Source organism: Abrus precatorius, unplaced genomic scaffold (genome assembly GCF_003935025.1).
Source record: "Abrus precatorius isolate BTA unplaced genomic scaffold, Abrus_2018 Scaffold10, whole genome shotgun sequence".
NCBI classification, from domain to species: domain Eukaryota; kingdom Viridiplantae; phylum Streptophyta; class Magnoliopsida; order Fabales; family Fabaceae; genus Abrus; species Abrus precatorius.
The window spans coordinates 25,323,694-25,349,618 of NW_020874292.1; the positions used below are offsets into that span (position 1 = coordinate 25,323,694).

General features: G+C 31.2%; 3 protein-coding genes across 3 annotated transcripts; all 3 read left to right on the top strand.

The window, feature by feature from the left end:
* Window positions 1–994: 994 nt before the first annotated feature.
* Window positions 995–11,541, top strand: LOC113846504 (MACPF domain-containing protein CAD1). Its single transcript, XM_027474866.1, has 6 exons — window positions 995–1,488; window positions 2,588–2,826; window positions 8,026–8,221; window positions 8,447–8,630; window positions 9,757–9,911; window positions 10,572–11,541. Exons 1-6 carry the CDS (start codon window positions 1,207–1,209, stop codon window positions 11,211–11,213), a joined length of 1,698 nt encoding a protein of 565 aa, XP_027330667.1. The 5' UTR covers window positions 995–1,206; the 3' UTR covers window positions 11,214–11,541.
* A 3,845-nt stretch (window positions 11,542–15,386) lies between these two features.
* On the top strand, window positions 15,387–20,998 carry LOC113852119 (protein NRT1/ PTR FAMILY 4.5-like). The gene is made up of 6 exons (XM_027482370.1): window positions 15,387–15,416; window positions 15,476–15,608; window positions 16,144–16,361; window positions 18,817–19,260; window positions 19,784–19,911; window positions 20,119–20,998. The coding sequence occupies exons 1-6, from the start codon at window positions 15,387–15,389 to the stop codon at window positions 20,996–20,998; spliced, it is 1,833 nt and encodes a 610-aa protein (XP_027338171.1).
* Window positions 20,999–22,465: 1,467 nt separating this feature from the next.
* Window positions 22,466–23,501, top strand: LOC113853181 (oil body-associated protein 2C-like). The gene is made up of 4 exons (XM_027483678.1): window positions 22,466–22,748; window positions 22,857–22,939; window positions 23,044–23,158; window positions 23,245–23,501. The coding sequence occupies exons 1-4, from the start codon at window positions 22,466–22,468 to the stop codon at window positions 23,499–23,501; spliced, it is 738 nt and encodes a 245-aa protein (XP_027339479.1).
* Window positions 23,502–25,925: the final 2,424 nt, after the last annotated feature.

Sequence of the window (25,925 nt, forward strand, 5' to 3'; positions counted from 1 at the left end):
GTCCCTATTGTTTAGGTTTTCTTTTGAAAATAAATTGTTTTGAAATAGGTTTTGCTTGGTTACTTCAATGGTATTTTTTATATAACAATATATTCTAAAAAAGAATGGACAATGTTTTAATTTAAGATAAAAAAAGTATAAAAGAGTATTCATAGAATATTTATATTTTCCTCATTTTTAAGAAAATGGTAAGAACTCGAGTTTTTAATTTGTCAATGGTGAATGGTTATTTTAAATTTTTGTTAATTTGGTTGAATGAAATCTACACTTTGACTTTTTTTTTTGTTAACATCTGGTACTAAATAGTTTAAAAGACTATTCTATATATACTTTTCTCACGTAAGATAATATTATCGTTAATATTATATTAAATATATATAATATATAATTAAAGTTAATGATTTGTCTTAGAACTTTTAGTTCTTTTAATCAAATATACGGACATCGTTATATATATATATATATATATATATTTTTTTTTCATAGATATATAATAACAAAATATATTTTAATATATTATATATAATAAATGATGTTTAGGTTATTCTAATACCAAAATAATTACAAACAAATAATTTTAAAAATAAAATTAACACAACATAGCATAAACACAAAAAAAAAAGTAACCCTCTATTTGATCATCCAATATTTTACATTTTATATTATTTTTAAAATATTTTAGTCATTAAATTAATCTTATAAAATTCTTTCTACTATTAATTTAATTCTAAAAGACTAATTAATAATAAAATTTTGAAAGGCTTGAGTAATGATGAAATTTTTTTTATAAGATTCATTTGATAGTAAAAAATAAAATAAGGAAGATAATAAATACATATAATTTGAAAGAACTAAATTCAGAGTTTATTTAGTTGAGAATCTTGGGAAAAGAAATGGAAATAAAAAGAGAAAGGTTGCTCCTGGTCTGAGGCTGAGGCATGTGGATGGAGAATGGTCCCTACAGATTGCTAAAAAACGCGCTTTCATTGAGACAATACATTATTATTGTTGTTGTTACAGTCAAACTGGAATAGCTTACCTTTTAGAACAAGAGAAAGAGAAAGAGAACAGCGTGGAAACTCTTCCATTCTCCAACCTTCCCTTCTTCCCTCTGTTACTTGTATTCTCTCTCAAATAACTGCACCTTCTAATATTCCCTCTAATCTGTTACATCTAACTAATGCTATCATTCATCCTTCACTGAACATGGCCATGGATAACCCAACTTCAACTACAACGTCTGATTCTCTATCTGCCACTCTTCGCAACTCTATCCAAGCTCTGGGTCGTGGCTTCGATGTCACATCAGATATTAGGCTTCTCTACTGCAAGGGTGCTCCTGGTTCAAGCCTTGTTCACCTCGATCACCACCATACCAAGGATCTTCTTCTCTCTCATGACCTTGTTATTCCCAATGTCTCTGTGGACATTGATTGGTCACCTGGAAAGAGTGAAATAGAGAAGACCCCTGTCTGTAGTTTCCACGAGGTGATTCTTTTCAATTTCATTCACCTCTTTTCTTTCTCGATTCTAATTTTTTGTTATGTGAGAATAAAGGTAAGGAATGAAAAGGCAACTAGGGTAGGATGGTTTTCCAATTTTATTTATTTAATTTTTTTTCAGTGTGTTTTTGTTGCTTTTATTTGTTTATATTTTTTTGGAACTGCATTGCCTAACTCGAGATAAGCATAGTTTTAGGTGATTGATTCTTTTGGGTCCCTAGTTTCCTGGAATAGGAATCGGGTAAGTCCAATGAATTCTTTTATGCGGCATTTTATGATGGGCTGGTGGCAATATAAAGTGCATTTATAAAGATACAAGTTAGTTTTGGTCAAGAAGAAAACTGTTAGGGAGTTGCTAAAAGAGCCCTTTGCATTAACTAGACCTTTCATTGGTACTTAAAAATTATGAACCATTTAGCTCAAGCTCTGAATGCATTTTTGAGAGTTGTATGTTTTCTGTGTCCAATAAGGCTTTTTATTTGATTTTGCGACTTCATAAAAAATCCAGTAAATCTTCTACTTCCTACGCTTCTGTTATTGTTACTATTTCTCTTTTTGCTTTTTTTTTTTCCAAATCAGTATATCTGCCCTAAAGGATGTAGAGATGCATTTAAAGATTATTGAGGGGTAGAATTAAATTATTTTTGAAGCATAAAAAACTTGAATTTAAATAGCTAATAAGCTAACACTGAGCACATGGATCAAATGACATCGATTATTCTAGCTTAACTTGTGGTTTTGAGTTTGAATCCCAATGAATTCATTTATATTAAATACAAAAAGAGAGATTTTCTATCTATAGTGGTCCAGCCTGGCTTGAACAAGATTGTCTCCTATGGAGGATATTTGTGGTCTAGAAAAAAAAAAACAGTTAATAAGCTGAATAAATGCTGCAAATTTTTTTAAAACATGGGGTGTCTGTATAATAAAGTAGTTGAGAAGTTGGAGATTGGATTGTTGTTATATAGTTGACAGATGCATTATTTTTTTTGGCTTGGGTTTTTCTTATACATGACAGAGACATATTCATCCCCTTGATCACCATACACGGTCGATTATGTAGTTTTGGTGACTGAATTTTTCAGATGGCAAAATATTTCAACGAGAGGTCAGGCATAACTGGACAAATTCCACTTGGAAGCTTCAATTCCATGTTCAATTTTACTGGCTGCTGGATGGTTGATGCAGCAGCCACCAAATCCCTTGCCATGATTGGATATTTCATTCCGCTTGTTGAAGTTAAATTAACCAAACTAAATTTGGTCTTGAATGATGAAGTAAAGCGTGCTGTTCCTTACTCTTGGGATCCAGCATCCTTGGCTAGGTAAACTATGTTTTTTGCTATGTTCTGTGAATAATATTTAATTGGTTCTTTCGGTAGAAAATGGTTTTGGCTTGATATGTATAAACATGTCTTAGATTTTATGCTATACACAAACTCACTCTACTTTTAAATTGATACATATCTAAGATTCCTATGCTTCAATTATGGTATTAAAATGAAGAAAAAAAAATTGTTGCCTGGAGTAAAGTTAGCAGTTTATGTTTTGGGAGTAATAGATACCCATTTACAAGTTTCTGGAAGACAAGAGGTTAAAAACCTGCATTGAAAATTTTGTTACTAAAATATTCTTGCATCTCTAGTTGGGGTGGATAACATTTATCTGTTAGCAAAATGTGCTGGGCTGGCCATCTCTCATGTTTTTTAAATAAAGTATGGGCTGTGTTTGAAAAATTTCAACCCAATTTAACTTTGATCCAGCCCAGCCAACACAAATTTTAGTTAGATGGATGCAGTCTAGCCCACCTTGAGCCAAGCTAGTCCCCTGGCCTGGTTTTTATTTATTCAATTTTTATAACAATTTATTTGAGTTGGACCTTAAGGATATGTTTGAGAGTTGAGTTTTGGATGGAAAGGGAAATGACAAATAATTTATTTTAAAATTTTAAAAGTTATACAATGTTTATAAAAAAGTATATAAAAGGTTAACAAATTAAGATTATGCTAATCTATTGTTTGACTTTTATTTCAAAAAATTCTGAAATTAGAGAATGTTAATTAGAAATAAAAATGTTGCCCTTCACTCCTTACTCCTCCAAAATCGAACTCTCAAATATATCTTAAGGTTTAGGTTTGGAGAGAAACTAACAAAACAAGGGTTAGAAGCTTGAATTTGGATTTAAAAAAATTGAAAATACAATTTTAATTTTATTTTATTTTTGATCCATAAAGATGTAAAAAATTATGTTGAATTTGGGCCTAAAAGTTAGTTCATAAGGCAATGATTGCTTTAGTCTTTATAAGCTTTTATTTAGCCATATTTATAGTCAATACACGACTTCAACAGGTTAAAATATTCATTTTTTTTAAGAAGTGAGCCCATGGGCTAGCCCATTTAGTCCACAACTTGCAAAGGGTTGGGTGTCATGACCTAAAGTTGGGCCTATGACTAGTGCACAAACTAAGTTCAAAAGAGAATACCAATTAGCTTGATTATCCTAAACACTCTCTTAGACCTTTAATTAGAAAAGTATATATTCGGAAAAATAAAAGTGGGGCCCAGGTCGGTAACAAATAACAACTGACTCTGATGTAATTGTTACAATTGATCTTACTAATTGAGAATAAACATGAGAAAGGGAGGAAAGTGGGGGCATTCAGTTAGACACTTGGGATTTGGTTAGGAGAGATCGGTCTCTCGAATTTCTGAAAGGTAATATTGTTGTAACCATTCTTTTCCTTCACGTTGTGAACCAAATTCCTAACTCATAGGTTCAACAGCAATAATACCTGATTCTTTTTTTATTTTGTTTTCTATTCTTCTTTCTTTTGTCTAGTTCTATCACACTCACAAAAGAATAATTAACTTCTCCAAACAAATTGCAAATTTAAGTCTATCAAAATTTTGATAGTGTCTTCTCTATAATTTCAACATTCCAAAATATGACAATTTGTCAAAACAGTTCTATAATTCACCAATAGCCAAAGATGCCAATTCTCCAAACAAACTCGTTGCATCCCATGCCTTTAGCTGGAATAATGCTAGCTCCACAACTTTAATCTTTGAAAAACACAATGCTTTCCAACGTGTTTTTAGTTTGTCAAGAAATTTTTGTCAATCTTCATTTGCATTGGATTTTGAAAAAGAAAGGAGAGGGAAAGGGGTTGAGCTTAAAAATTCTGCTAAAGTCACCTCAATACCTTCAACAGTAACACCTGTTTACTGCTCACTCTTTCAAACATCTTGCAAAGGTACATTGACATCCTACTGTGGTTGTTGTGCTGTAACAACTTGTTGGAGTTGTTGTTGTTGCATAGCTTGTTGTAATCCATGTATCTTAGTCTTAAGGTTAACAATTGTTGGGTCACCACATCACACTCTACCACCTCTGCATGAGTTGTTTTAGCCGCCAATCCATATCTACCATGGTTACAAGTTGCAACTACGACCCCCTCCACAACCCTTACAAGCAGGATTTTGAGCATGAGCATAAGACTCATTGGGGACAATAGGTACTCTAATCCAAGGTAATTTACCAAAGCATAACGAGGGAAATAGAGGAAGTAATGAAGCAGATGACAATTTTTGGTTAGATACTTTAAGACAAGCATAAGGTATTATTAATAGATTATTGCAAGTACCTTGTGCTTGGATACACAATTTACTAACAAGATTTTATCATCACTTTATTTTTGCAGCTATTAAGACGTACAAAATCTAAAAGAAAACAAAACACCAAAAATATAATTAACTTATCCAATCAAATGATAAATTTAAATCTACTGAAATTTTGGCAAAGTCTTTTCTATAATTCTAACATACCAAAATACACGTTATTAGAATCATTCTGTAATTCATCAACAGCCAAAGGAACACAAAATTTACATAAAATCAATACAAAAGTATCTATATTCTATCCAGAATAATAAATCCAACTCCCTAAAAGCTGCAGAACGTCTAAAGTGTAATAATAATAATAATAATAAACAAAAAAAGTCATAGCAACAATAATGACCTAGTAATAGAGAATTTTACTGGAATGATCCACAATTTCTGGTAACCTACAACTTTGTTATTGTATGATTTGAAAAAGGTAAATAAAAAGGTGATATGCACAAATTTAATGAGAACATAATAACTACAATGGATGAGAAAGAAAAACAATTTATGCATGAATGATATGTAATCATAGAATATGATTGTAATGCTCTAAAATAATAAAATGAGTTTAATTATAATTTCAAAATTTTGAACATTGAAAAGTTAAGGAACTTATTTAGCAAAGTAATAATTAATCCTTAAATCCATAGCTAGAATAATAAAATGTGTATAGATGAAAATGAAATAATAGGTTTTCAAAATATCATAAACAAAAGGCTTCTAAATTTGTATACAGGTTGCATATAGTAGAATTAAGGTCTGAGAAGCTCTATCTTGTTGGTAACCCTTTCCTCCTTAGATGACCTATCTCATAAAAGTAGTTCTGTCTAATGAGTAATCCTCTTCTCTCTTAGATCGTGAGATATAATAATATCTCATTTCAGACGGCTATATCTCGATGATAGCCCTCTTCATGTGTAACGAACAACTTTCTACTCCTTGGAATATAACAAAGTGTACCTAAATTGTTACCTTCAATAATATTCATGAGATTCTATTCTAATATAGATTTTTCAAAATATATACTTCATCAAAAATCATTCTCAAACATAAATAAATTTTATTTTCAATATTAGAAGCTTCAATGCATATGTTTTATAAATAAATTAATGCCATAAAAAAAATCAAAATAATTGTTCCTTTTTCACTTATCAAATAAACTTATGTGATTGAACAAAATTCATATCACAATAAGTTCTCATATAATCAAAAAATATATTCAAAGAATGTTTTCTCAAATAAATAATTATAGGTAAAAACAACAACAACCAAGTCTTACTGAGTGAGGTCGGCTATATAAATTACATGTCATTATTGAGTTTGGTTAAAACTAAATTTTTTGAAATACTTTTTATCAATAGATCTCTTTATATAACTTTCTCTAAATTTTTTCACAGTCTCCCGCTACTCCTTATTATCAAATTAAAAGTCATGTCATTCATTCTTTTCAATAGTGCCTTTAGTGATTTTCTTTGCATATGATCAAATCACATTAAACAATTTTCTATCATTTTTTCAACCAGAAATGTTACTCTAATATTGTCATGTATGCAATCATTTCTTATTATATTTTTTCTTGTGTGATTATTGATCTACTTTAACATTCTTATTTCTCCTACTCTTTTCTTATGTTGTTTCTTTAACATTAAATACTATATAAAATAGTTGGCTATATTATAGTACGATAAAATTTTCCTATCAGTGATAATTATAAAAATGAAATAATAATTTAAAAAAATATGTCATTACGGTACTTATTCATTCACAACAATGAATCTAGTGATCTTTGACCAATGAATCTGAACATCATCAAAATTTAAGAAAGCTTTGGAAAATTATTTGGATTTAGATTTATACTCAATTTTAAATATACGTTTCTCAAAAATAAAATATGCTAGGAACTAATTTTTATATACTCTTTAGTAGTGGACATTGCTTGGGAACCCAATTAAATTTTTTTTTTTTACACTGGGTGACACCCCCTATTCATAGCTCTAAAAATTTATCCAAAGCTATCTATATAGAAGAGAAAAATAAATGAGTTACAAAGATTTCTTCGGAATCTCAATGTGTGGCTTCAAGCAAAGGAATGAGAGCTCAAATGGAGAAATGAGAGAAAGAGGGAGAGACCAAGAATGAAGGAGAGATGGAAATGAAAGATAGACTCAGGGGAGGGGGTGGCTGTTGGTGAAAATGGAAGATGTGAAAGAGGGGGAGTGTGGTGCTCCCCTTTTTATTTTGTTGCCCTTGGTCTTTTTTTTTAAAGTTAACTATAACGGTGAGTTTCACTGGGGTAGTAAATTTGTAGGCTGTAATCAAATTGGCCAAATCCAGCCTAGCTCAAAAACATGTTGGTCCACAATGGACCAGCCCAAATGGGTCCAGCCAGCCTGAATTGACAGTATAGTTTTTATTGATTTACGCTTTGAGGCATTTATGGAAGTCTTGTGAAGCTAAAATTGATGTGTGATGTTAGAATCTAACATATCGTCTGATGATTTGTCCTAGACTGTATTTAAGTTACTAGTTGCAATTCCAAACACCAGATGGAGTTGCAATGGTATGACAACTGCATACTTCTACATAGGACATCTTATCATTCCATGTGTGAAATGTGATGCCTTCACCCGCATTATTTTATGCAGAAGATGATGAAATTTATTTTTGTTGTTGTATTATGACGGTAAAGATTGCACTAAGCATGGTAGTTACAGTCTAACTTAAGTTGATTTTTCCGAAAACTTATTCCCTTTCCCCTCAAAACTCCTAAAAGAAAGAAATTTATATTTTATTAGCTAGATGCGATGAACAAGGTCAAGTTCTAATTGGAAACTTTCGCCCTTTCTTTTTCTTCTTCTCAGTTTTATTGAGAATTATGGTACCCATATTGTTACATCTGCAACAGTTGGTGGAAGAGACGTAGTGTATATCAGGCAGCATCAATCATCTTCTTTGTCTGCCTCAGACATTGAGAACTATGTAAAGGACATTGGAGATGATAGATTTCTTGATGGAAAAAATGTGTTGGGTTCTGGTCCTTTAAAGTACAAGGAGAAGGTCAGTATTCAGAAATGTCTTTTCCCAATATTACTCAGTAAACAGATAACTTCTTGTGCTTCTGATTATTTATGCAACTTCCTTTATTTTATGCAAATAATTTTTGGCTTAGCCTTGTTCATTTGTTTTTTGCTACACTCTAACCCATTGAAAATGATTCAGTCACTTATTCAATACATAGAGACTAGAAATCTCAGTGGAATACCTTTTGTTTTGATGCTGCAGGATGTTACGGTAATTTTTAGAAGGAGAGGAGGGGATGATCTTGAGCAAAGTCATGCTAGATGGGTGGAAACTGTAAAATTGGCACCAGATATCATTAACATGAACTTTACTCCCATTGTTTCTCTTCTTGAAGGAGTGCCTGGTGTAAAGCATTTGGCACGTGCTATTGATCTATATCTGGAGTGTAAGTTCTAATCCAATTATTAATGCTGTGGAGTTAATTTTTATTATTTGTCACAATAATTATTTAAGGGCAATGACCTAAATGAGTCTTAGGAGTGATAAACTTTCTCAGAATATAAATTCCAAAATCAATCAAAATTTTGAAAACAGTTTGAGTCTGTGATTTATGATGAGACTGACTTAAGGATAAAATTTTAGTTGGATAAGCTAAATAAAATTAATATACTTCAAAACTCAACCAAACTAGAAAAGTAAAAGACAATAAATAAGATGAATAAAAGAAAATATTTTTAAAAGTTTGACAAATACTATATTTGATGGTGGTCTGCTTGCTAATAGATATTTATTAAAGCCATTCAAATTTATCTTTCTTGGAAAATTCTTTTACCCAAATCAACATACGCTCATGGTGGCAATTTTGTGATATTCACATGGATATACTGATTTGAATGAAAAGGAATTTGGGCAAAGTTGAAAGAAAAGGTAGTTACTTTCAAAACTACATTTGCCTTTACCACCCATACATTGTTACGGATTCTTACTTTTTGTAGTTAACTTTTTAACAAATTTTCTTAATCTAAATGGCATTAATCTACTCCGATTAGGTATTTATGTATCTGCAAGAAGAGTGCTTATCACCTACATAACTTTTTTGGTGGTTTCTTCTACGCTGGAGTCCCTGGGATTTGTAGGAGATTTGAAGTGTTATTTTCTAATGTTAGTTTACTTTTGTTAGTGCCTAGATGCTAGAGTCCCCATTGATGGTATAAATTTGAACATTTTTTTTTTTTGGGTTCAGTGAGCCCAGAATAACTGAAGGTGAGCCTTGGCACAATGGTAAGGTTGCTTGCCTTGTGACCGAAGGTTAGTGGTTATTCTGGAAACAGCCTCTCTGCTTGTGAGGTAAGGCTGCATATATTTAGCCTCCTCGGACCTCATGTCGGGGGAGCCTTGTGCACTAGAGATAACCCCTTTTAGTGAGTCAGAAAACTAGTTATGAAATTACCAAAATTTAAGGGGAATTGAGTGGGATGCTGACACGAGACATGATGATTTCTGGAGTAGTATGACAAATGTTAAGATTGCTTTATACAGTATATAATTTACTTCTCTGTTATATTAACCAGACAAACCACCTATCGAAGACCTACAGTATTTCTTGGATTTCCAAATAACTCGAGTTTGGGCACCAGAGCAGAACAATCTACAAAGAAAGGAGCCTGTCTGTCAGTCTCTTCAGTTCAGCTTGATGGGACCTAAGCTTTTTGTCAGTCCAGATCAGGTAAATCTTTACTAAATTCTACTTTATTGAACAGGGTATCAAATTATGTAAAAATAAGTGGACAATTCACAACACATAACATAGAATTGATGCTGAAACTGTCATTAAGTCTCTTATTTGATGGAACATTAACTAGCTTTCAATATGTTTCAGATAAATATCAATCAATTTACCGTAATGTAGACTGTAAAATGAAGCAAGGTAGCTAGTAAACTGTCATTTGCAAGGTTTATTCTGATTTCTATAAGAACTCTATCTATGTTGTTATCATTAAATAGCTGGTTCTAAGCTCAGATTAAAGATGAGGGTTGTCTAAGGTCATCAATAGCCAAAATTTTTTTTGTCCAATCTTTATGATAGATTACGATATTCATTTTGCAATAACGAACCAAAAGTTGCCTCTGACAGGACATTTTTTGTTTGGTAATTGCCTTACTCATGTCCATCCAGGTAGAGTTCAAAATTAACCCTTATGTGTCATAATTTAGTTATAACTTACAAAAATTTGTGGAGTTAACAATTCCACATTTATCTCGTGCTTGCTTGAGTTTTAAAAACTACATCATGTACTTTTCATATGTATATATGTAGTTAACTCTACAAGCATGTTTGAAATTTCTGCCGGAGCCAAGTACTTAACACCATGACTTGGTGTTGCAGGTAACAGTTGGACGCAAGCCTGTCACGGGACTAAGACTTAGCCTAGAAGGCAGCAAACAGAATCGACTTGCAATTCATTTGCAGCATTTAGTCTCCCTACCCAAAACCCTTCAACCTCACTGGGATGCACACATGGCTATTGGTGCTCCTAAGTGGCAAGGTCCTGAGGAGCAAGACAGCCGTTGGTTTGAACCAATCAAATGGAAGAACTTCTCCCATGTAAGCACTGCACCAATTGAATACACTGAAACTAGCATTGGGGACCTGTCTGGTGTTCACATTGTCACGGGTGCGCAGCTTGGTGTTTGGGACTTCGGTGCCAAAAATGTGCTACATCTCAAGCTCCTTTTCTCTAAGGTACCAGGATGTACGATAAGGCGATCAGTGTGGGATCATAACCCCTCCACTCCTGCTGCACAGAGACCAGATGGTGCTTCGTCATCATTGACAAGGAAAACCTCTGAAGATAAAAAGGAAGATAGTTCAATCCACATTGGAAAACTGGCAAAAATTGTGGACATGACAGAAATGTCCAAAGGTCCCCAAGATATTCCTGGTCATTGGTTGGTTACCGGGGCTAAGCTTGGAGTCGAAAAAGGGAAAATTGTACTGCGGATAAAGTACTCTTTGCTTAACTATTGATTGATATTCTTCTTCTTTTTTACTATTTTTTATTTGTTATTTTTTCCCCTTCACATTAGAAACAATAGTCAAGCATTCTTTGCACAGGGAATGAGTTTTTTGTGATGTAGATTTTGCTCATTAGTTATTCAGTTGATGGTCATGTAGTCGTTGATTATATTCTACAATTTTCAATCCATTTTTTTTATTTACTGGACAATGGACATAGTGACATTGTAGACGGACAAATAACGACCTTTTATTTTACACTACGCCTTTTCGTTTGAAGATAAAATCACATTATGGTGTTGATTGACAGGATAAAATAATTGGGTGATTGTTATGTTCCAAAATATTTCTGTTTAGGACGTGACATTTCAGATGGAACCTTAAATATAAAGATCGCAACTATATATCTCTAGCTAAATCAGCTGAATTTATTGAAGCTTTATTTTTCATTGCAATACAATAATATGGGGAAGTGAATATTAGTGTGTTTGGTTTTTCGTTAGAATATAATCTTTTATTTCAACGTTTTTTTTTTCATCTTTCATATTTCTTTTCTTGCAACGTATGCAACAGATTTTAGATGGGAAACTAATTGGCATTAGGAATATCAATCAATTGGACTCATCTTAGGTGCAATCAAATTATCCAAGCCACGATAGTAGAAGCAACAAGTGGGGCTCTGGTCCATGATAGCTCATATTTTGTTTTCACATTTATAGTCTTATTGCATTCTTTATATGTCTTTTCATTCGTTTATTTCTTCCATTTAATATGTTTTTGCATTTATCATGTTAATTAGGAATTTTCGTAAATACTATACTTTTGTTTATGTTTTCTATTATGACCTTTAGTTACTAATTTGGACATAACTTTTTTTGTAAATATTCTTTTTGGCTCATTCTTTTTGCATTATATTCCTTACTTCCAGGGCTTCAATTTGGACATATGGATCGTGCTATTTGGAGTCCAGAACTATTTTCTACGAATTTTAGAAGTTTAGACTTTTAGTTTGACTTTTGTATAACTTTTGTTTTGCGATTTTTGTTGTATTTATTTTCCGCCCAGCTTTGACCCGTTCGGTTTTACTCTTTTAGGACTACTATTCCAATAGAACCTCTGAATTTTTTACCCATTCTCTTCTTTTCTTGCAATTTTTTACTTCGAATTTGTATTGCTCTACATTTTACAATTGAAAGGCGATTAGTTTCTGCAAGTTTAAGACGTTTTCTTCCATGTTTCCTCTTCAATTACGTTGCCGGAGTTTAGATCGCATTTGTTCAAGACATTTTTTATGCTCCGAGTTTGTTTTTCTGATCTCACACTTTTGCGATTGCATAGAAAATATTGTTCGATTGAATTGTGCATTGTTCTTAATCGTATAATAAGCAATTGATTAATTATTTGTTGTGCGGAAGAGATTTAAACAATTCAGTTTTCATTCTTGGTTTTGGATTTGTGTGTTTTGGATCTCTATTTGAATTCTTAAATTGATCGTATTTGATTACTTGCATTACAATTTATGTTTGATTCCTTGCGTTTGATTTTCTGCAATTTAATCTTTTGCATTTAATCATAAAACTTCCCCAAACATAAACGTTTTCTGCATAATTGATATTGAAACAATGTGCATTTGCATCCTTGTGAGAGATGACCTAGGTTGCTCCCTAAACTACATGTTTTTGTGAGGAATATAGTTACTTTTGATACCTTAGCGACATGGTTATCAGTCCACCACCTGGAACAAATAATCAATCATGCAAGTTTAGAGCAATGAATGTCATTGTTTAATTTTTCAAGTATAGTATGTTGTGAAGAACACTTGATATGCTTGTATTAGTTAGCATCTTTTAGATTTTATGAAAAACGTAACAATAAAAATGCTCTTTTCTGTTACTCTTATAAGTTAATTAATTGGTTTGTTGTTCAGTAAATTTTTTGCTTCTCACTAAAAATTATTACATCTCAGAAATGTTCTCCAAAACTAGAAGTTTCGTTATACTAATGTTGTTTTGACAATAAAGTAGAGTTTTTGTGCAAGAGAAATTGAACTATCTAGTTGTATTTTTAAAAGTTTAATTAAGTGTCTTTTCTACAAAAGTGGTACAATTTAAACTTATTTTTTATAATTTTTTTATTAAAATATAATTGTTACTTTTCTATAGACTATTTTGTTTTTAGTCTTTAGTTTATGTATTTTAATAAACAATGTCAACTAAAAAGATTCAAAATAATAGTTTATAAAAAAGTAGAGACTATATTTTTAAAAAAATATAGGAACTAATCATTTAGTGAAATTACTTTTTAAATAAGTTATTATGTAATTTTTTGATTAAATAAGCATGTGCTTAAATGCATACAGAAAACCTTTTAATTTGATGTAATTGATTTTGGACTTAAATGTTTGAATGGGTAAATATAGAGAGAGAAAAAAAATAGAAATAAAAGATAATAGGACGAGAGGAAATGTATAAAGTTAACTTTTTAGATGAAGATGAATAAAAAAAAAAAAAAAAAGGAGAAATTTAGAGCAATCTACATTTTTAGAGTTCTCTCTTTTTAAAAACTAAAAATACATGCTTTTTTCCACACCCTCTCATGAAGACATTTTAAGGTGAGAAGAAAGGAAGACGTGCTTTTCTCAATATAGTACACATTAATATATAGTCATATATTTAAAACATTTACTATAAAAGTAAAAATAATTTTTTCATTTATTTTTTTCTTTTACTTATTTTTCTATCATATCATCAATTATATCTCTTATTTTCTCCCTCTTTCTTTTTATTTTCTGTCTTCAAAACTCAATCCACATCTTAGAAATGAGTGTCAACATAAAATTTTTCAAACTAAAATGTTTTTTAAACAATTTTTATGGACAACTTTTAATTATTTCCTTTATTTTTTTTTAAAATACATATACACAAAAGAGATAGGGAGTAAATAAAAAAAAAAATATTATATATAATATCAACTTTTAGTTATCCAATTAATTTGGATAAGAAAAAAGTCTCTTGATCAAGATTTTTTTTATTTCTTTATTTTTTTTTGTCTATCTAAATAATATATTTCTCTCTTATTTCTTTGTTTCCAAATTCTTTCTTTAGCCAAACCATGTGGGAGTAATTCTCTTGTTCACAAATACTAGTTCGTAAAATTCTAATTAGCCTAATACTTTCTAGAAAATCTTCCCTTTAACCTTCTGCATGACTTCACCCATCTCTCAGTTTTATCATGCAGAGCAAAAAAATGAACCCAAAGAAGACGGCGTTGCAATGAAGATGCATTTAATTAATATATATGGTTTGATACTTAGTTATGGGCATATGCCAAAGAAGCTGCAGATTGTTACCACAAAATTTTTTTAGAAATCATCTAAACAAAATTGTCATAACATTAACAATCAATAGGTTGTGCCAGTTATTACTTAACTCTAGTGGAGCATTTAAATAAAGATAAATGGTAAGTTTCGGAAATAGCCATGTAGCAGCAACCATGTTGATTCTTCGTTGAGAAATTAACTACAACCTGGAATCCTCATCTTCTTTAGTCGATCGGCGAATCTCGTGTAATGTATTTTACTATCAACCAAGAGCATCAGCATCGTATTCTGTCTAAATAAATCCGTTTATTAGCCAACAATTCAGAATCATCCATGACATTTTATATATATATATTAAGAGAGACAATATATTTCTATGATATTTTCTCACATGTGATTTTTTTTTTCTCTTTAGTTTTGTTCATCACGCCACCAATCATATCGCATATATTTCTTTCTTGTTTTCTTATTTTTTTTCCTATTTATAAAAAATTGTAAGAAACATATACAAATGGAATATAATTTCTCTCTCTTTTTTAATATTTTTTTTATAGTTAGACAAGACTTCTTGATAAGACTCCTACATTTTTTAGACCCATTCTCTTTTAATCATTGTAATTGTGCATATAATAATAAATAAATTATTAAAAATAGTTTCAAAAAGAATATATTGTTAACTTTTGCGCAACTAGTTATTTTTATATACATCAATAAAGTTTTTATTTTGTTTTATTTTTAGTAATAAAAACCGCTTAGTGGAATTGAATGTATATATAGACAGAGATTGGGTTTCCCTTCTGCCATAGTATTTTCGCCCGTTCTGCTCTTTCTTTTGAATTGGCTACTCAAAAGTGCTCTGCAGGGCCATGGTATTCGTTTCTCCTTTGTTTTTTCACGTATGTGCCACACCCCTTTCGACTTTCTTGCTACTAATTTTTTGTTTATGTCCATGCAGGAAAAATCTGAGGTTGATGGTGTGAAAGTGGAAGAAAAGTTTGAGCTGGTTGATAGAAATAAAGTGGATTGGAAAGGAAGACAAGCTCTTAAGTTCAAATATGGGGGAATGCTTGTGTCTGTGCTCATACTAGGTAATGATATTTATTAACTAAGATACGTGTCTTTTCCCTTGTTAGTAACAAAAAGTATGAACTTGAACAAAACTAAGAAAATTTATAGCCTAATTTGTATTATTTTCTCAATAAATATTTATGTGAAAAAATATATAATAAACTAAACTTTTTTGTAAGGTAGAATTAACTTATGCTCTTTTTAAAAATATTCTCAATTAATTTTTATAATTAAATTTTAATTTATAAGAAAATTTTGATTATTATTATTATTTTTGTTTATTTCATTTTATTACTCAAAATAAAGAAAATGAGCACTCCTTTCTCTTTTCATGGGAACTATAATCCAGGAATACCATACCCTTAAAGTTTCCAAAAAAAAGAGGTGAGAAATAAATTAAAAGAACATGCTTTTGACGATGAGTTACAATCATACACAGAAAGCATCATTTTAATTTCTCTAACGTGCTCCTGGATTTTGCTTGGGTTAGGATTCTCTTTGCAGATATTTTTTATGGTGAATGATGCATAGATTTTTATGTGGGTTTGGGTGCAGTTACGTTAGGTTTCGAGAATATGGCAACATTTTCACTAGCTGTGAACTCGGTGCCATACTTCACTGGGATAATGCATTATAATCTAGCAGATGCAGCTAACATGCTCACCAACTACATGGGAACGAGTTACATACTCTCCATTCCATTGGCCCTCCTTGCTGACACGTGGATTGGCAGATACACATCTGTTTTAATTGCTGGCTTCTTCGAGTTTGTGGTAAGCTCCAAAATTTCCCTTTTACTTATTGCATCTTCAATATTCCATAGAACTTGTTCACTTTATTGATAAAACTTAGCTCCTAAAGAATACAACAACACTTCAGAAACTCTCTAATCAGACCTAACTGCTTAAGTTCTAGCCTGTTTGTGATTCACCAAACGAAATTTTTTCAATACTATTTTTGTTTTCAATTAAAAAGTTCAGTCTTATACTTAATATTGTTCTTTTGAATTTACTTCTAACATGAAAAAAAATTGGCCTTTTACATGAAACTTTTTTACAAATGAATTTTGACCTCTTTGCTGATATTGTAACGATATTTGTTGTGATAATAAAGATTCACTGGGAAGTAGACAATTTAAAATCATAATTTATTTATTTATTTATATATTTTATAAGTTATTGTTAATCCTCTAACATAAAACTTTATTATTTTAATAGTATTAATGTATTGTCTGTAGGAACTGAATAAAAATGTTATCAAGTGTAGGAAATAAAATATAATTATTGTTTATATAGGAACCAAAATAAAGAATAAATTTAAATATTAATTAGCATAAAAATTAAATTCAACAAAGTGATAACAATAGCAAACTGCAATGACTATTTTGTAAATATTTTTTTATCTAAAGATTAAATTTTAGAATTTTTTTATACAGAAAATAAAACAAAAAAATAATAGTAAGTGTAGGGACTAAAATTTTAATTAAATATGTTTTTTCCTGAAACTAACCAAACACAGTTTTGATCAGAGTAAATGTTCTTGTTGGGCATTAAGGCACGATAGGAGATTTTTTTAGTTCGTGTTTGCCATTGCTTATTTTGGTTAAAAATCTCGTAAGAGAATCACCATACATAGTTCATACCATTGAATGAAAATAGAGAGAAAAGGAGAATAAAAAATGTTTTTTCCCCATCCTTTTTATAAGTAGTACCGTGAATAGATGCTATTATCGTGAAAACTGATAACAGACCTTTTTTGACTTGTTTGGGTGGAAAGATGCAATGCAGCTAACAACTTTAAATATGAATAGTTCTTACTATATATTATATATTCCACTTTCTTTTGCACCGCCAAACAGAACCAAACACCTTGGACTTCACATTTGGATAGGACGTAAATAACTAAAACGACGTTTAACACAAAAACAACATTAACAATTTACATTGATATGATCATAAAATCTAAACTTGTCCAAACTGTATTTTATTTTTTATTAAAACCAAAAACAACAAAAAAAAATAAAAAATGATTATATATACGATAACCCAGTTCGATATTCGTTTAGAATCAAAATAAATGCAGTCCAGCAAATGTGTTTATTATGATAAAAGCAAACAATAAAAATAAAATCTGACAAAAAAAGTCAAATAAGAAAAAGCTTAACTTTGTTTGGTGTGTGATGATTCTTTCCTCCTTTTTCACACGTTTCTCCACTCACTTGCATTCCTCTTGACCAATTCACATAAGCAGATTCGCGCATAAATGCTAACATGCAAACAGTGAACTGACTCATCGCATCTCCAACACATGTTCACATTCACATCCACCAAAAAGTGAAAAGCAGATAGAGAGTAGCATCTTCTCTGACCTCTCCTCAAACACACTATAGTAAGGGTGGATCCAACCACCAACGTTCTCTCATCACTCACTAACTATTCTTCTCTATTCATCACCTCTTCCTCATCACATCACCAATCTCGTCACTCACGCATACGTCCCTTTTGAACATTAGATCTATAAGCTCCATCCTCTTATGCTAAATAATTTTATTATTTCAATCTTTCAAAATTGATAGAGTCAATAATGTTTTATTTTTTAATTTAATTTTTATACACATATTCAAAAAATATATCTGAAGTTATAAAAGAAATATCTAAAAATCCCCTCAAGATGCGCAAAAAAAAAAAAAAAAACACATTAACATGTGCTAAAAAGTAACCATCTCCATCTAAAGAAGACTTACTACCAATCTCTTCACCTTGGTTCCTAGCCACCACGTTGAACCTTCCCGTCAGACTCGTATATAAATTTAGGGTCCTAATAACAAGTAACTTTTAAAAATTAATAAATAATCTTTTTATAAAATTATATTGATATGTATGAAAAATATATTACGATTGTATTAAAAAAACTAATAAAAAATGTTTTTAATTCTTTAATCAGCTTAAGATACTAATTAGTAAAATCATAAATTTAAAATGTTAAACCAAAATTTTGTATTGCCAAAAAATATTGAATTGTAAGTAATATATATCATGTTATTTATAAGTCTGATATACTGGCAAATTGATTTTTGAATGTCAGCTGCTTAACACGGATGCAGCACATCTAGTTAAATGAAAATGGGAGACTCAATTTTCTGTGAAAGAAATCCAACTTGAATATTATATCTAGCGTGCACTATTTGAAAACAAATTGATGAGACTGAATATATGAATAATGTTACAGGGACTAGCATTGCTTACAGCACAAGCACACTATCCTAGCCTTAAGCCACCAATTTGCAACGTGTATGATAGAACTGCAAAGTGCGAAACATTGAGTGGAGGGCAAGAAGCACTTCTATTCATTGGGTTATACTTGTTGGCATTTGGCGGTGCAGGAGTGAAAGCTGCATTGCCATCACATGGTGCAGATCAATTTGATGAAACAGACCCTAAAGAAGCAAAGCAAATGTCCACTTTCTTTAACACTCTTTTGCTTGCTGTTTGCATGGGTGGTGCTGTCAGCTTAACGTTCATTGTGTGGATACAAATCAACAAAGGATGGGATTGGGGGTTTGGTATTGGCACCATGGCTATATTTTTGGGTGTCGTAATATTTGCAGCTGGATTGCCGCTCTATAGAATTCGTGTTGCTCAAGGAACAAATGGTTTCGTTGAAATCATTCAGGTATACGCCTTTGTAATTGTAAACCTTGTTGTTTATATTTCTGCAGATAGAAACCGCAGGAAGTTCTATTGTTCAACTGAGGGGCAATTTGAGGAAGCTTTTGCACAAGTTCTTGTAGGAAAAATAAATAAAGAGATAAAATAAATAAAATTATTCTTATAAGTGAAAAATCAACTTGTGCTGCATGTGCTTCTGCATAAGTTTACTTAAAGTGAGTAGTTAAGTATTTTACCATTCATAGGCAAGTTTTCATGTGCTTACACAAATTACTGCCACCAATTCAATTCTTATCACTATGACATGGCATGTGATGTCCTATTATTACATTTTTTGGGAGAACAATTTAGGTGGATTGAGCTGTTTTTTTTTTTTTTTTAAATCTGGAAAAGCAAAAGGGAAGGTTTCAATTCAAATTTGAAATGAATAAAATAATTTGAAGTTTGAATTGAAGTAGGCAGGTTTTTTAGGACCATATTGCATTGACCAAGCTGTTTGTTTTAACTTTTGCTCATTCATTTTCCAGGTCTACGTTGCTGCAATCCGCAATAGAAATCTTCCCCTTCCTGAAGATCCATCAGAACTATACGAGATTGAACAAGACAAGGAAGCTGCTGAGGAAATAGAGTTTATACCTCATAGAGACATTTTCAGGTTTTATTCCACACATATATAGTTCTATCTTCTATGTCACTTGGTCATAACTCATAACTTAGTAGTAAAAATGATACAATATTGGTGTAGAAAGGTCTTACATCGAGCTTTGGTAAAATTAAAATGAACCTATGTTAACATTTTATGAAATATCACTCAAATTCCAAAATATTTGCTTGGTTCTAAACTGAAGTTCCCTTTCCACAGGTTCTTGGACAGAGCAGCCATCCAAAGAAAAGATGGTGTGCTACCTGAGAAACCAGAGGCTCCAAACCCATGGAAACTATGCAGGGTTACCCAGGTAGAAAATGCCAAAATCGTTCTCGGCATGGTCCCAATATTCTGCTGCACAATTATAATGACCCTTTGCCTAGCTCAGCTTCAAACCTTTTCAATCCAACAAGGCTACACTATGGACACAACCTTCACCAAGCATTTTCACATTACCCCAGCATCCCTCCCAATCATACCAATTATATTCTTAATCATCATTGTTCCAATCTATGATCGCATTTTTGTGCCTCTTATGCGCAAAATCAATGGCATTCCCACTGGAGTTACCCATTTGCAACGCATTGGAGTTGGTCTAGTACTCTCTTGCATATCCATGGCTGTGGCTTCAATTATAGAAGTGAAAAGGAAAAAAGTGGCCAGAGACAACAACATGCTTGATGCTGTGCCAATACTTATGCCACCATTGCCCATAAGCACATTTTGGCTTTCCTTTCAGTACTTCATATTTGGCATAGCTGACATGTTTACTTATGTGGGTCTGCTTCAGTTTTTCTATTCAGAGGCACCAAAAGGACTTAAATCTACATCAACCTGCTTCCTTTGGAGCTCTATGGCACTTGGGTATTTTCTAAGTACCATAATTGTGAAGAGTGTGAATGGTGCCACCAAACATATCACTAGAAGTGGGGGCTGGTTAGCGGGGAACAATATTAATAGAAACCATCTGAACCTGTTCTACTTGTTCCTTTCCATAGTGAGCTTGATCAACTTCTTTATCTATTTGTTCTTTTCAAAGAGGTACAAGTACAGGTCTCAAAGCCCTTCAGTCCCTGATGGAAATTCAAAGAAGTGAATATGGGGAAGAAAAAAACGAGGCTATAGCTAAAGTTGGTTTGTCTGACAAAATATAGAACTGGTCGTTCTTTTCTTCATAATTAATTTGGAGGGTATAGTCTCAAAGATATTCATAATCTGTATCTAAATAAATTCTTCCCCCAAGCTTTTGGGTGCAATTGATTTATGTTCTGTTTTTTTTTTTAATTTCACGGCTCACCCTGTTTATTTCTAATTTTTTGACATATTAACTTGGCATTGGTGACCATATCTTTTTCGATATGCATGAAAAAGAAGCTTCATGTTTTGGTATATGACACTTATTAACTGCAGTTTTGGCGAGAATTATGTCCAGCAGTACGTTTTTCTTAAACGAAACAAAATTTACTTAAGCTAATTTGATAAAAAAAAGTAATTTTAATTTAAGTTTAAAAAATTCACTTAAATCAAAGAATAATTTTCGTTTAAGCTAATAAAATTGCTTAAATAAAAATAAATTTTTTTGCTTAAACTATAAATAGAGGCAAAAAAACTAGAGGAAAAAAAAAGAGAGAAAGGAAGATTGAGAGAGATGAAAGCGAAAGTAAAGGATAGAGTGAGGAAGAGGAGATGAGAAAAGAGTAAGGAAGAAGAAGGGGCTGAGATGAAGAAGAAAGGGAGACTGCAGCCCGCAGTCCCGCGCGCAATGGTAAAAACAATCTTAACAAATATACCTTGCATTTTTTTCATGAACTAGATTAAAATATTACTTAATCAACAATAATTAATATTGTTTAACAACACTTAATTTTCAAATAAGAATTAAATACAAATTTAATTGACCTTATTGCTCAATTTTATTTTAATTTTATTAAAAGTAACACATGTTTAACTATCTTTTCCTAAAAAAAATACATATTTCGTCCTGATCAATAAAATAATGCAAACTCCTAAATTTAATTAACCTTTCAACGTCATTTTTCGAGAGAAAAAAAATACATAGTAAGATCCTCAATAAAAGCCCCTCTTTTATCCAACACTTCTGTGCTTCAGAGGACTCTTTTTGACGTAATCAGACGAAAACACTAATCAGTGATTAATTTAGGTAGTACATGCATAATTTTCAAATAAAATATTGAATTTCAATTTTATGCATATAAAAAATTACTAAGTTAATTAATATTTTATATTATAAATATTTTCGATTCGAATATTTCTTCTTACAAACATGCCCATATTTCTAAGAAAACAGAATTGTTTTAGCAAATCAAGTTTTGACAAAGACAGCTAAATGGATAAGGCCATAAGGGCATCTTGTATTGTTCAACATCCGCAGTTGTTTACAAGCTTCTACTCCTACCAAATGGCAACACAGCGCCGCTATATGCAGCCACGTAAGCATTCCATGCACCGCTACGTGGAACCAAAACCACACACCACGTTCACTTTCCCCCATCTTTTGTTGATATAGAGACCCAACACAGCAGAGGTGGCAGGGAACACTCAAATGGCTTCCACCGACAAGTCACCGGACCCAACGCCGGCGAATGGCGAGGAACAAACTCCGGGGAAGGGAATGGGAATTGGGCAGCACGTGATAGACAAGGGTGCAACGATGATGCAGTCCCTGGAACCCATCAACATGATGAGTCAGCACGTGTGCACCTTCGCTATCTATAGCCACGACATGTCTCGCCAGATTGAGACCCACCACTACTGCACCCACCTCACCGAAAGCTTGCTCCAATGCGCCGTCTATGATTCTGATGACTCCAATGCCCGTCTCCTCGGTCTTCTTCTTCTTCTTCTCTCTCGTTTTGTTTCAACTTTAATTCACAAAACTACTCATCAATCTTTTTTTTTTTTCAAATTTATTGCTTCTTAATGGCGTGTGATAGGTGTGGAGTACATTGTTCCTGATTATATCTTTGAAACACTGTCTCCCGAGGAGCAAAAGCTTTGGCATTCTCATGCTTATGAGGTTTTTCAATTTCTTCTTTGGTTGCTACCTTGCATGTTGCACTTGCACTGAATGCGTTGTGTTTCTCGTGAAATATAATTTTGGTTGTGATTTGGACGGTGCAGATCAAATCAGGTCTCTGGGTGAATCCTAGAGTTCCAGAGATAATTGGGATGTCAGAGCTCGAAAACCTTGCCAAAACATACGGCAAATTCTGGTGTACATGGCAGGTTGACAGAGGTAATTAGCATAAATATTTCTGATCTTTTCATCGAAAATTACTAGGATTTGCGCAGTTAATAACTTCTCATTGGAAATGCATGCAGGGGATAGGCTTCCTATGGGTGCACCTGCTCTGATGATGTCTCCACAAGCAGTGAGTGGTGGTGTGGTGAAGGCAGAGCTTGTGCATGAGAGGGATGCAAAGTACAATATTTCCTCAGAGAGTCTGAAAAGTTCAAGGATTGAGATTCCGGAGCCTGAGATGATCAACCCAATGGCTGACTACTGGAAGCAACATGGAAAAGGATTTGTCATTGACATTGAGGAGACTCTCATGAAATTGAGGGCACCGTTTCCTTGACCATTTAGCTGTTTCTCTTATTTTGAGTGCAATTAAAATAAATCGATTACAATTACAATTATATGCGTGCAATTAATACAGATTTAGGGGATAAGCTAAATAATTACGTCAAGTTTTTGGCTGTCACCTGTGTGTGACTTCAATAATGTGTTACATTTAAGTGCTTGTAATTAATGACATTTATGTTTCACTTGTAGGGAGTTAAGTCTTCCATCTATACAATGGACGAGTTCTGTTCATAGTATATAGAATGAATTTTATTTTGGGAAATGTTACCAACATCCTTTCGCTAAAATCTATAAAAAAAAATTACAAGAGTTTAGATGATTTTGACTTTTAATTTAATGATTTTTATTAATTAATATGTAAGAGTGTCTTTAAATATTGTATTAAAAAGAGTGATTTTAACATTTTTCTATTATTTTATATGTTGATTGACTCCACATGTGATGTCTGACAATGAAGAGGCTTCCTCGTTTCGGATTTCAAATTACCATAATCCAGCCGTTTAGTTTAAACGACGCGTCTATAAAGAGTTCAGCTTCATGAATAACTAAGAAAAAGAGTAAAAGTTAGGATATTCGAAGAACTTCTATAGTACAAAAGGACGAAAATGAGGTAAGAAGAGATAACTACTCTTTTGCGTATATATTTTTTTAGCTCATCTTAGTTTTTTGTTTACTTGGTTTTTTCTCCTCTTTACTATCTTTTCTAAAATTGTCTTTTCTGCTATTTTTTTTCTCTTTTTCTAAGAATTTTTTGCTGTCTTTTTTTATGCTTAAAGCTTACTTTAAGTACTGGATATGAGACAGTGCAGAATTTTTTTAAAATTTTTTTTTTTTTTTGTTAAAATAATCTTATTATTATTATTATTTTAATATATATATATATTAAAAAATATTTAAGAGCAACTAAAAAAAATTGGAATTCAGATATGGTATTTAATTTTATATTTTTTTTACAAATCCGATCCAAGCTAAATGGATGACTTTCTGTCTGAAAATCATGACCAAAAACACCGATCGAGACTATGTATGTAATTACTTATAATCATAACCAAGAAAACTACAGAATTATAATTTTTAAAATTTAAATTAAATTTACAATTAAAATATTAAATAATATTTTTAAAATAAATAAAAAATGAAACCCTCAAAAATGGTCTTTGGATAAGGAAGGAAGTGAAGCACAGCTAATATCCAACAAGTTGAACTGTATAGTTAGGAATCGGCCGACAACAAACATAGGAAGTCAATAACCGCGTAAATGGAAGTCAAGAACCGCGTAAATGATTGAAGTGTACGGTACCTTGTTATAATAATTAAAGAAATAAAATATAAGAGAAAAACACAATATCTTTTGAAGACATTGTTATTTTTTTATAAAAATCTTCTTAAATAAAATAAAATAACTAATTAGGTATAAAAAGAGTTTCTTAAGTGTTTTAATAATTTTAAGAATAAATTTAGAAAACGTATCAAAATTATTGATAATTTTATATTGTTAACTATTTTTTCAAGTGTTATAAAGTAGTTTAAATTATTATATTTTAGATTAAAAATAGTAAAAGAAACTCTGCATTTTAATTTACCAAATGAATATTTTAATTTCAAGAATTACTAATGGCATTTTTATTATTTTTATCTTATTATAATTAATTTTTATATATCTATGTAATAAAGTTTTACGTAAAATTAATATTTTATTTTTATAATTTTATTTTGCTTTTGATCCTTTAATTTTTTTTATTTTGATCTTCTAAAATTATTTTTTATTTTAATTGAATCCTTTAACTTTTTTATGTTATGTTGCTCCTCTAATTTTACCTTTTATTCTAATTATCCTTTAAAATGAAGTTAAAGGATCAAATTAAAAATAAAATAAAATAATAAAAAAATATTGGACTAGATCAAAATAAAAAATTTAAAAAAATTAAACTAACATAAAATAAAACTAAGGAACAAATTATTATTTTTCCTAATTTTTATATTTTTACATTATTTTTATTTTGAAGACTCATAAGTCTTTGACTTCACTCTTGATGTTTTCTATCTCGCTACCAAATAAATAGTAAATACTTACACTTATGAAATAACCATCTTCCTTATGACGTGTACTTATATTTTTATACTTTTTTTTTTATCATATCATAGATCGCATCTTTTATTTTTTGTTTTTTTTTTCCTCCATCCATTCTACGTTCCCTTTTAGGAGTATGAATATCTCATTATTCATATCAAATATCACCATCACTTAAATCACTTGCATATTTTAAAGCTTCATTATTTAAACTATTCAAATTAATATTATATGGAATATTATATATCATTTTTATTCCTTACTTTTTTTTACATACACATCTTAAAAATATATTCAAAATATAAAAGATGCCTAAAAATATTCATTTTGAATAATACATCAAAC

What these genes read in the sequence shown, in the direction of transcription:
- LOC113853181 (XM_027483678.1), top strand. Translation starts at nt 22,466, where the DNA reads ATGGCTTCCACCGACAAGTCACCGGACCCAACGCCGGCGAATGGCGAG. An exon ending in GGCATTCTCATGCTTATGAG is followed by an intron (nt 22,940 to 23,043) that starts GTTTTTCAATTT and finishes TGGACGGTGCAG; the next exon opens with ATCAAATCAGGTCTCTGGGT. An exon ending in TACATGGCAGGTTGACAGAG is followed by an intron (nt 23,159 to 23,244) that starts GTAATTAGCATA and finishes AAATGCATGCAG; the next exon opens with GGGATAGGCTTCCTATGGGT.
- LOC113852119 (XM_027482370.1), top strand. Translation starts at nt 15,387, where the DNA reads ATGGTATTCGTTTCTCCTTTGTTTTTTCAC. An exon ending in CTGGCTTCTTCGAGTTTGTG is followed by an intron (nt 16,362 to 18,816) that starts GTAAGCTCCAAA and finishes ATAATGTTACAG; the next exon opens with GGACTAGCATTGCTTACAGC. An exon ending in GTTTCGTTGAAATCATTCAG is followed by an intron (nt 19,261 to 19,783) that starts GTATACGCCTTT and finishes TTCATTTTCCAG; the next exon opens with GTCTACGTTGCTGCAATCCG.
- LOC113846504 (XM_027474866.1), top strand. Translation starts at nt 1,207, where the DNA reads ATGGCCATGGATAACCCAACTTCAACTACAACGTCTGATTCTCTATCT. An exon ending in CTTTAAAGTACAAGGAGAAG is followed by an intron (nt 8,222 to 8,446) that starts GTCAGTATTCAG and finishes TTGATGCTGCAG; the next exon opens with GATGTTACGGTAATTTTTAG. An exon ending in TATTGATCTATATCTGGAGT is followed by an intron (nt 8,631 to 9,756) that starts GTAAGTTCTAAT and finishes TATATTAACCAG; the next exon opens with ACAAACCACCTATCGAAGAC.